Source organism: Echinops telfairi, unplaced genomic scaffold (assembly GCF_000313985.2).
Source record: "Echinops telfairi isolate 266 unplaced genomic scaffold, ASM31398v2 ScPeMD7_7424;HRSCAF=8462, whole genome shotgun sequence".
In the NCBI taxonomy this organism is placed as follows: domain Eukaryota; kingdom Metazoa; phylum Chordata; class Mammalia; order Afrosoricida; family Tenrecidae; genus Echinops; species Echinops telfairi.
In genome coordinates this window covers 15,614,786-15,626,712 of record NW_022111324.1, presented here as the reverse complement: position 1 = coordinate 15,626,712, position 11,927 = coordinate 15,614,786, and the positions used below count along the sequence as shown (strand labels likewise).

At 44.7% G+C, this 11,927-nt stretch overlaps 1 protein-coding gene across 1 annotated transcript in view; it reads right to left on the bottom strand.

Moving 5' to 3' along the window:
- Positions 1–11,927, bottom strand: part of TNN (tenascin N) — an 80,156-nt gene that overhangs the window by 32,071 nt on the left and 36,158 nt on the right. The window contains exons 9-11 of the mRNA XM_004706818.2: positions 10,661–10,924; positions 4,401–4,664; positions 2,690–2,953 (exon numbers count right to left, since the gene is read on the bottom strand). Coding sequence (XP_004706875.1) covers positions 2,690–2,953; positions 4,401–4,664; positions 10,661–10,924 — 792 coding nt within the window. The remainder of the gene's footprint in view (positions 1–2,689; positions 2,954–4,400; positions 4,665–10,660; positions 10,925–11,927) is intronic.

The window sequence follows — 11,927 nt, the reverse complement described above, 5'->3', positions numbered from 1 at the left end:
CCACCCCGTCACCAGGGCATCCCCCAACACACATCCACTGAAGCCACTTTTCATAGCAATTCGTGCAATCCTAGTCAAGATAGAGTAAAGGATCCCTGGTTCCAATTGTGCAAGAGAAAAAGAAAAACCACTGGGTAGTAAAACTGGGAGGAAGTTGATCTTCACCATCGTTCCAACGTGGCAACTCTCCGTCTTTGCAGTGCTCCCGTGAATAACAATAAAAACCTCCTGAGCAAGAAGAGCAACCACCAAAACGTGTCCTGAAACAACCTCTTCAGTGGTCGTCATCCCACTGCCATCGAGTCAATCCCAGACTGCTGGCATCTGAGCGTGTAACGCACTAGGCCACCAGTGTGCCTCTAGTCTCCATGGCATCTAATGATTTTGCTTCACAGAATGTGAGCTGAGATGTCATATCACCTATCCTCCTCGTCTGGCACAGAGGAAGGAGATTTCAGAACTCTAGAAATGAAGACACATATCCAAGGTACCACTGCTTTTTTTTCCTTTTTAACCCGACGAACCCATCTGTGCTCGGAATTCTGAGTCCGCCACCTTGCCAGGTTGTTGCAGCTTCTCGTCAGCCCCCTCTGCCCAGCCTCGGCAGGCTCTCCCTCTGCACCGTCCATGCCAGACAAGCATGCTGGGGGACCTCCAGCCCTCCCCAGAGTGATTTCTCAGCCCTCGCCTCCAGACCTAATAGACTTCCCCAAAGAACTGTCTGCATCCCTTATGTTCACTTCCTCGCCTCCCATTCGCTCCTCAAATCAATCCAGGGTGGCTCCTTTCTATTCTACAGGACTCGAACACCTACAGTAGGTCACTGGCAACTTCCAGGAGGCCAACCGCAGGGCATTTCTCATCTTCACCTTACTCGAAGTTTTAGCGGCCAGTTTTAGCAGCCACTGCCAGACTAATCTGCTCTTGCCTTCTTGAAACACGCAGTGCGGGCTTTCCTGACTCCATGCTCACTCTCCACCTTCCTCTCCCTTGAGAGCAACCTGTCCTCGTCGGAGAGGCCACGGCTCCCTCGTCTCTCCCTGCCTCCGTGCCTTTCTCCATTTCCATGACTGCCATTGTCCAATGTGTGCTCCAGACTCCCAGCTTTCCATCAATTCTGAGCCCCTGGCTTATAACCATCTGTCCATCACAGTGCTGTCACCTGTCAGACACTCGGTAAACATTTGTAGAATCAATCAGTAAATTATTCAATGGACCGATTCATCTCACTAAGACTTAAAAGTCTTGACCTTACTCCCCAAACCAATTTATCGCCGAGTTGCCCTTCTCAGAAAACAGTGCAGACTCCATTTAATCAAACGCGGGAGTCATGCTTGATTCATCCCTCCCTCATATCTAATCCGTTAACAATTACTATTATTTTTGACAACCAAATTCTATCACTCCCCCACCCGCCGCTTCTCTAGATCACCTGCCTTCACAAGTATACACTCATGATCGTCTCGCTTCCAGCCTTTCACAATCGCTTCTCCCCGTCTACCATGCCATCTCCATTCTCCTCACCGGGGCCTGGGGAATCTATCTGAAATGAACACGAGATCGTGTCCCTATTCTAAGACACACAGCCCCTTCCTTTTGGACACGGGCAGGATACTGCAGACTCGCCAGCCCCCTTCCTGCCTCATCGCACGCACGTGCTCTCCCCCCGTGCCCTGTGTCAGCTCCAGAGCCACCTTCACGTCCTCAGCTCGGCCGGCCCGGGGCTAGTCCGCCTGGGGGACATCACACACTTCTCTTCTCAGAAATGCAGACAGCGCTAGTTTCCCCCGAACGACACTGTCCAGGAGAGTTTTCTGCCGTGATGGAAATACCTGACCGAGTACGCGGTCCAATTTGAAATATGGCTAGTATAACAGACACAAAGTTTCTTTTTTTCATTATTTTTAATTAAAACTTAAACAACCACATTAGCTATATTGTTGTTTCTTTTCTTATTTATTCTCTCATTCCCAATGAACTTCAAGAGAATAGTTATCATATTTGTTCTGCTCACAACAGCAATCCCATGCTGTCTACTTAGAAGATGCTCATTAAAAACTAGCTGCATGTTGAAAAGAGCGTGGAACTCCAGTTGGCCAAGTTCACATACATTCTTTTCTATTACACCACACCTACTTAATCAAACCGATGTAAAATGCCTCATCACTACATAGTTAATCTGACATTTGGGGGAAAAAATTCTTATATTAGTCAACTTGGTAGCTCTGGTGGCGTAATGGTTATTATGTTGGGCTGCCAACCTCAAGGTCAACAGTTCAAAACCTCTATCCCCTCCATGGGAGGAAAACTAGCTTTCTACTCCCGTAAAGAGTTACAGTCCCAGAAACATGCAGGGGAAGTACTACCAGGTCCTCAACGGTTGCTATGAGCTGGCATCAACACTGGGGCAGTGAATTTGCTTTGGGTTTTGGTCTAAATTTATTTCCTATAATTTTCTAGAGAGACAGAATGGTTAAAGGCGAAGACTTTATGGAAAAGTTTTTCAAAGCAATTATAGGACTTAAGCTTTTCTTTTTCATTAGATGATTAAGATTAATGATGAAAAACACCCAAAGTACAGACCCAGTTCCCAAGTCTCAGAATTCAAAAGCAGCAACGTCATAATTCAGCCATCATAGAACAATCTGCATTAATTACTCCAATTTGCTTCTCTCCTCCTTCCAGTTACCTGTTGGGGCCTTGGTGTCGGCTTTCTTGCTCTCCCGGCTCCCCTTCTGGGCCCACACGTGCACCGTGTACTCCACGCCTGGCCTCAGGCCCGTCAGCACCGTGCTGCTCTGATCCTTCCTCACGGGCACCTCCTTGGTCTCTCCATCGGCAGACGTATAGCGCACCATGTACCTGTCAATGGCGGCCTGCACGGGGTCCCAGGAGACCGAGGCCGTGTTCTCTGTCACCCTGTCTGTCACCAGGTTCTTGGGGCTGTCAATGTCTGGAAGGAAAGGTTCTAATCAATAAACATTATTACCAGGTGCTAGACCACAGGTTCCCAAACTTATTGTGCCTACTACTACATTTTCAGGGGGAAAAAATATTAGTAAGCATCCTCCTGGCAATTAGCTTTTGTACTTTAGTCTATAATCCAGGCTAGTGTAGGTGTCTGTTTTGCAGCCCCCCTGAGTCATTAAAACACCCCGAGGGGGGTAATATCACCTACTTTGGGAAAGACTGTCCTAGAGGGTGGAAACTAGTGGCTATTTTCCTGTGGTGAGGCCCTTTCCTTTTCATGGTTTTTCATCTCATGTGCTCTTGTTTCATTTTTGAACAATCTCATGGCCATCTCTCGTCTCCCAGGTAAATAGTCTCCTCAGTGAGATAGCAGAATAGAACAGAATTTGAAAATCTGGGTTATTGCTTCCACTAACAGTTTAGGAAAATAAATCTCCCTTGTCATTTGTAAGGGCATATTGAGCCCAACTAAGTACCAGTCCCACTATTGGGTAGGTGTTGAGCTACTGACCATGACCACAAGGTCTGTGGTTCCAAGCCACCAGTTGATACTAGGGGAAAATATGAGGCTGTCTCAACCGCAGCCAGTAATGTGTGACCCACAGGCATGGTGCCCGGTGGCATGCTAGGCACACTACTGAAGAAGACCATCTCTGCTCACAAGGATCTAGTCACTTTGCATCTGGCCTCATTTCTAGGCAGGCTGACACTTCACATGAGAAGACTAACAGCCAGATCCACACACAGCAGCTAGAGGAGTGGCTGCATCCTGCTCTCCTGTGGCCACATGACTACTATTGTATGAGGCACTCGGAAAGCACCCACAGATATTTAAATCTGAAAATTGGGAAATAACTATTATAACAATTCTAAACCTATCATGGATTAACTTGTAATGTTGGCTAAGTCACAGTATAATATATGATCACATAGCTCTCTCACAATAAATAAAGATACTTTGATCTTTGTCCTCAAAACCACAATTATCATATTCCTATGACTCACTTATAGTAAAACGAAGCACTCACATCAACTTGCTATGATAGTTGTTAAGACCTACTTTCTTAAAGATGGATTTCTACTCTGAATGTTAACCATATTTGATTTCATCATCTGTTCCCGTTGATATACTCAGGAGGGCCGGAGGACGGTCTACAGAAAAGCATCAATCAGAGGAGGAGTCCTGAATCAGAAGATTCCTGCAGTCACATCACAACCACAGCCTGGCGACGCCACATCGACATGCCTTGTCAGAAACCAGTCAGAAGGGAAGGGAGGTCTGGCATATGCGGTAATTTAAGGCAGAGCACCATTGGACTCCCCTACGAATCATCGATTCGGCCAGTGTCAGAGAAGGAAAGCAGAAACTGGACTAGCCCATCGGCGCAACATGGCAGGTGCTGTATCACCAAAGGAAGATGCCCCGGTACCTGTTGGGGCCTTGGTGTCAGCTTTCTTGCTCTCCCGGCTCCCCTTCTGGGCCCACACGTACACCGTGTACTCCACACCTGGCCTCAGGCCCGTCAGCACCGTGCTGCTCTGATCCTTCCTCACAGGCACCTCCTTGGTCTCTCCATCGGCAGACGTGTAGCGCACCATGTACCTGTCAATGGCGGCCTGCACGGTGTCCCAGGAGACCGAGGCCGTGTTTTCTGTCACCCTGTCTGTCACCAGGTTCTTGGGGCTGTCAATATCTGGAAGAAAATCATTAATTGTGAACACTAATAACAGGCACCAAAGCATCAGCTCTTGTGTCAGTTACACTGGGGGCACTACCATTTTCTGTTCTTAGGGTTTCCCCATTTTATAGGCTCCTATTGACATTTGTTTGTTTCACGATTACAGACCTTGTCTTCACAACCAGATTCTTGACTTCTAAAGGCAGCCACATAGAAGAGACTGAGCCCTGTAGCTAATGACAGAAGAGCTGATATTAGTCTCAGCCCGGAGTGGCAGAGCAGAGGGATAGGAGGAGTCCTAAGCAGGAGGCAGGGTACCAGGATCTAGTCCCAACTCTGCCGCCAGCCAGCTGTGACCCTCAACAGCTCAGCCGCTTGTAGTTGGGCCTGTGTCCTCATTTGCAAAATGCAAAACTTATATAGATTTTGATATCATAATATTTCATGGCTATTCCATGAGACGAATTCTATAGCATATTTGCTAACTTTGTGCCCTTATCAAAATCACTCACTTCCCTTTATTTAAGATTTCTCAGCTAAAAAGTAGGACATTGATCCCAGCTCTCCCCATCTTGAGACCAACTCCTTTGTGGACCAAGTAAAGGAGGAAAGAGCCCTCACTCACTGCTGGAGCAATGCAGAGTGGTGCCGCTGTTTGATAAACAGTTTGGCAGTTCCTCAAAACATTAAACCTAAGTTCCCATAACATCCTATGATTCTACTCTCAGGTGTAAGACCAAGAGAAATGAATGCAAACACCCCATAAAAAGATGCATACAAATATTCAAGACAGATTGTTCATGATAGCTACAGAGTAGAAATGAGGCAAATGTCCATCAACTGATGGATGGAGAAGTGAAAGGTGGTGGAGCCTGACAATGATATGCCATCTGGCCAGGAAGCAGAGTAAGGTACTGCCACGCCCTGCAAGATGGTGAGACCTTCAACATAATAAGCTAAGTGAAAAACGTCAATCACAAAGGGCCATGTGTTGTCTGATTCCATTTTTATAGCCACAACTGACAACTATATAGACACTCAACTGTCACTTTGTCCTACTGTGTTGGCCGCGTGTGGCTGTGCGACTGGAATGTATAAAGAACCAGCAGGGTTGCCTGTCGTGAACAGACTGCAATGGAGCTTTCAGAATAAGACAGACTATAAAGAACGAACAGGCAGACCACTTCTAAAAGGATAGCCAATGGGAACTTTAGGATTACCAGGAGAACCCTGTCTGATAGAGTGCCGGGAGATAAGCCCCTCTGCTTGGAAGGCACTCTAAGTGTACCTAGAGAAGAGCTGACTTCTCAGAGTTGATCCAAATGACGCGGAAGAAACAAAGCTTCCTTGACACTCATTTGAGGAAAGGGAACAACTCAAAATGAGAAGAAACAGTTGCAGACATCATTAATAAGTGGAATGTGGAATGTACTAAAGTATCAACCTAGGAATATTGAAGTCTTCTAAAATGAAATGATATTCTAGGCATTAGTGGCCATTTGGGATCAGATAATCTTATATTTTATTGGTAAAGAGAAATGGCATCATATTCATCTTCAAAAAGAATACTTCAAGATCTTGAAGTGCAATAATCTTTGATAGAACAACATCCACATGCTACAAGGAAGACCAGTTTTGTGATTATTATTCAAATTAACAATCAACTACAGTAGCCAATGGTGAAGATATTTAAGCATTCTATCATCTTGCAACATTTGCAAAAAACAAGGAGCCAAGATTGATGGAACACCAAATGAAACATTTCAACACGTTGACAGGCACTTGAAGCACTCACTCATCTATGCCAAGACATTTGGAAGACAGCTACCTGGTCAACTGGTTGGAAGAGATCCATATCTGTGTCCATTCCAAATAAAGGTGACCCAACAGGATTTGGAAATTATCTAATGATGTCATTCATTTCATATGCAAGTAACATTTTTCTGAAGATAATTCAAAAATGATTGCAGCAGTACATTAACAGAGAGCTGCCAAAAATCCAAGCCAAATTCAGAAGACATGAGACAAGGGATATCATTTCTTACATCAAATGTATCTTAACTGAAAGCAGTGAATACCAGGAAGACGTTCACTTGTGTTTTCACTGATTGTGCTCAGGCATTACGCTAGGTGCATCGTAACAAACGATGAACAACATTGAGAAGAACGAGAGTTCCAGAGCATCACATGGTCTCATGTGGCATCTGTTCCCAGAGGCAGTTGTGCAAATAGAACAAGGAATGCTGCCTGTTTAAAACTAAGGGAAAATGTTCTTCAGAGGTTTATCCTCTCATCATAATTATCCAATCTTTATGGTGAGCAAATAGTCCAGGAAACTGGACTCCTTGAAGAAGAACGTGGCATCGGGATTGGAGGCACATGCAGATGACACAACCTCGCTCACTGCAAATGAGGAAGACTTGAAGCATTCACTGATGAAACGCTAAGCCGGCAGCAACCTGCAGTATGGGTTGGAGCTGTGTGAAGAAAACCAAAATCCTCACAACTGTCGTGATGGGTGACATCATGACAAATGGAGAGAGGATTGAGTGATCAAGGATTTTGTATTATTTGGATCCATTGTTGCTCATAGTAGCAACACTCTAGAAATCAAATGACTATTGAACTGGGCCATATTGATCTGCTGCACAAGACCTCTTTAAAGTGTTGAAGAGCAAGGATGGTAGTTTAAGGACTTGGGTGTGCCTGACCCAAGCCATGGTATTTTCAACTGCCTGGGAAAGCCATATAAGGAAGACTGAAGAAGAATTGATGCATTTGAATTATGTTGGGGGAAAATATTAAAAGTTCTGTGGATTTTCAAAAGAACAAATCTGTCTTGGAAGAAGCACAGCCAGAATGCTCCTCAGAAGCAAAAATGGCCAGTCTTGTCTCGTGTACTTTGAACATGTTATCAGGAGAGACAGTCCCTGTAAAAGCACATCAGGTTTAGTAAAGTAGAGGCTCAACGAAACAGAGGCAGATTCTCGACATGATAGCTGGACCACATGACTGCAAGAATAGACAATAATTGTGAGGATGGTGCAGGACCAGGCTTGTGTTATTCTACATAGTATTTCTGTGAATCAGAACTGACTCAACAGCATTTGATGACAACTACTGCTACTGCTAACATCGTCAGTCTGAAGTTGATCAAACATGCAGTCAAAGTGCATTGGTGATTACTGGTGATTGAAATAGAAAGTTAGGAACAAATTGGAAAACCTGAGCTTGGCAATAGAAACAGTGACAATGACATGACAGTTTTTGTTTGGTTGGTTTTTTTTAAGTTTTATTGGCATATAATTCACAAAGCATACAATTCAATAGTTCACTCATTGTAAGAAGAGCTGTGCAGTCATCACCACAATCAATTTTAGAAAACTTTCTTCTTTCTTGAACTCACTGTTATCAGCTCCCCATTTCCCCACAAGCTCCCCTGCCATTCCCCCAAGAAACCATTAATCCAGTTACTGTCTTTATAGATTTGCCTATCCTGGATTTCATATACAGAAAACATATCAAATCAACAACAACAACAAAGTAACACAGAAGATGAGGGTGCAGGAAGCATCCAAAGGAGACAGAAGGCATACACAGAGTCACTATACCAAAGACTTGTCAAGATTCAGACATGCTAAGGGTATCATATGATCAGTAGCCAATGGCACTGAAAGAAGTAGTACATGCTGCACTGGGGGCATTGTTGAAAAATCAAGATTTCAAGAATTGACAGATTACCAATTGAAATATTTCAACAAACTGATGCCATGCAGGAAGCACTCACTAGTCAATACCAAGAAAGTTGGAAGACCAAATTTCTGGCCAAACAACAGAAAGATATGCATATTTGTACCCACTCAGAAGAAAGATGAACCAACAGAGTATGGAAGTTATCAAACATATCATTAGTATTACATGCAAGGAAGGTTATGTTGCAGATCATTGAACAACTGTGGCAGTATTACGTCAACAGGGAACAACCAAATTTAGAAGATGATGTGGAACCAGGTCTATCATTGCTAATGTCGGATAGATCTAGGCTGAAAGCAGCAAATACTAGAAAAATATTTGTTTGTTTTATTGACTATGCAAAGACACACATACTTTGGGCATTTCTCAGGAGAGATCATTACCTGGAAAAGGGAAAGTCAAAAACGAGGAAGAAAGTCAAGGAGATGGATTAACATAGTGGCTGCCTCAATGAGCTCAAACATAACAACACTTGTGAGGATGGTGCAGTGATCTATTGTGTTGTGCACAAGGTTGCTATGAGTTGGAGCCAACATGAGAGCACCTAGCAACAGCCCTGTGGGGACCACAACCAACTATGGCTAGCGCTGAAAAGAATGGGGATTCCAGAACACTGCCTTGGGCTCGTGCAGAACCTGTACATGGCTCAAAGGCAGTCTTTTGAACAGAACAAGAGAATATGCATGGTTTCAAATCAAGGTGTGCATCAGTTGTATCTTCTCACCATACTTATTCGATTTGTCTGCCAAGCAAATATAAGAAACTTAACTGTATAAAGAAGAATCAGGTATCAAGATTGGAGGAAGGCTCATTAATGATCACTATGCAGATGACAGGGCCTGGTTTCTGAGAGCAAAGATGATCGGAAGAACTTTCTGGGGAAGATGAAAGACAGCTACCTGTCGTGTGGACTGCAACTCAATGTAAAGAAACCAGCATCCTCACAACTGGTCTAGTAGTCGACGTCATAGTGAACACAAAAAGACTGAAGTTTCCAAGTATTTCATTTTACCTAAATCCACAATCAATCCTCATGGAAGCAGTAGTCAAGAAATACACACGTACTGCATTGGATATATCTACTGCAAAAGACTCCTTGAAAGTGTTAAACAGCTCTAATTTTAAGATGTGCCCGACTCAAGTATTTTCAATTGCCTCGTGTACCTGTAAGCTAGCATCGGGAAGAATGGAGACGGAAGAATTTAAATTACGGTACTGGTGAAGAATCCTGACGACACCATGGAGTACCAGAGAGCAAACAAGTCTCTCTTGGAAGCACAGCCAGAAGGTTTCTTAGAACTGAGATGGCAAGACTTCGTTTCATAGACTTTGGACATGTTATCCGGAGGGACCGATCCCTGGAACCGAAGACCTGGCTTGGTAAAGGAGAGGGTCAGAGGAAAGGGGAGACAGACCCTCGAGGAGATGGACTGACCCCGTGGCTGTAACCATGTGCAGGGCCAGGCAATGCTTCACTCTGTTGAACATAGGGTTGCTATGAGTTGAATCCAACTTGATGGCTCCTAATAACAATATAAAGACAGAAAGAATTGGGCTCCCAGAGGCTGGGGAGTTGGTTGTAATCAAGTAGTACTAATGGACATGAGATTTCTGTTTAGGATGAGGAGATGTTTTCAAATTCCTATTGATGGTTAAATGCTACTCTGAATAGGCAGAACCACTGGATTGTGCACGTCAATAGAGGTAAGTTATATCCCAATAAAGTTATTAAAAATGGGAAAGCAGATATGAAAGTTTTAATCATTATGAACTATTAGTGTATATAAGTCAAGCCTGAATCATCAATACAGAGAGCATAGTAGGTCATCAAGGAAGGATTTATTCCCTGAAAAGGAATAGCCTCTCCTTGCTCTAAAGCGTTCACAGAGGCAGTTCTCTAACGCACTTAGCTCACCATCCCAACACATACGCTCTCTAAATGTGCGCTCCGTTTCCAGAAGAAACATTCAGTGATTGATGGCGAAGGAAATGCACAATTGTTGGAAAAGTAGTTGAATGTGACCAATCACCATTAATCTTTACAAGATCAAGTATGAGGTCAAATAAGAGGTTCTTACTTTGAGAGACAGTATTAAGGAGAAGTGAGGGATGGTGGGTGAAGGATGTCAGAGGCTTACTATCTTGCTCCTCCATAAATCATGAACTCTGCCAGTGTCAGAGAAGGAAAGCAGAAACTGGACTAACCTATCAGCACAACATGGCAGGTGTTGTATCACCAAAAGAAGATGCCCCAGTACCTGTTGGGGCCTTGGTGTCGGCTTTCTTGCTCTCCTGGCTCCCCTTCTGGGCCCACACGTGCACCGTGTACTCCACACCTGGCCTCAGGCCCGTCAGCACCGTGCTGCTCTGATCCTTCCCCACGGGCACCTCCTTGGTCTCTCCATCAGCAGACGTGTAGCGCACCATGTACCTGTCAATGGCGGCCTGCACGGGGTCCCAGGAGACCGAGGCCGTGTTCTCTGTCACCCTGTCTGTCACCAGGTTCTTGGGGCTGTCAATGTCTGGAAGGAAAGTGTTAAATAATAAACACTATTAACAGGCGCCAAAGAGTTAGGTCTTGTATCAATTTCACTGGGGCTATGACCATTTCCTGCTCTTGCTGTCTCCCTGTATTATTCTAGGTACTTTAGAGAAACAAATCCACAGCAACTCATGTATAAGAGTTTTAGGTAAAGAAAGTGTGCATCACAAAAACATCCCAACCCAATGCTGCCCAAGCCCAAAGTCCAACATTAACCCATTACCCAACACCAGTCCACAAAGTCCTCCACCTCACAAAACAGAGACAATGATGCCGACTGCAGGAGGAAAGCTGAGTCAGTGAACGTGTAAGCATCTCAGCACTAGCAGGGGTCTCCACACGGCTGCTCCAGCACCCAGGGCTGCATCGGCGTAGGTCCATGTGGCTTCTCCTTGGGGATGAAGCAGGGAACTGCTAAGGCAGCTGCACCCTGGTGCGACCATCACAAAGCAAGAGAACTGAGAACTAGAAAGGCGATGCTCACCACTCATTTATCCCTCTGCCTTTCAATTAGCCCCACATGTGTTTATCGGCCAGGTTGGCACAATTAACTAACTCACTCCCCATCTCATGTGCTCTGCTCTTCGCAGCTGGACTCTTGGATCCTTTTGGAGCCAGTTCAGGAAAAGAGCATGAACATTAGCTCTAGAGGCAGAAGAGCTGTTTCTAATTCCAGCCCACAGAGGTAGAACAGAGGGCCAAGAGGAGCCATGGGCAAGAACAAGGATCTAGTCCTAACTCTGCAGCCAGCCAGCTGCGGCCCTGGACAGCTCAGCTGCCTCTAGGTGGGGCTCTGTTTGCTCATCTGTAAAACATGGAGATCAGACTGGTTGGGATTCAAGTTTTCTGTCAGTTTTCCAATTTAATAAAGAAAACTTATTTTGTAAGCTTGGACAAGTCACTTCACCTCTCTGTGTTTGAGTTTCTTACATCTAAAATAAGGTGACCAGATGTCCCACTTTAAACAATTTTTCCTGCGTCCC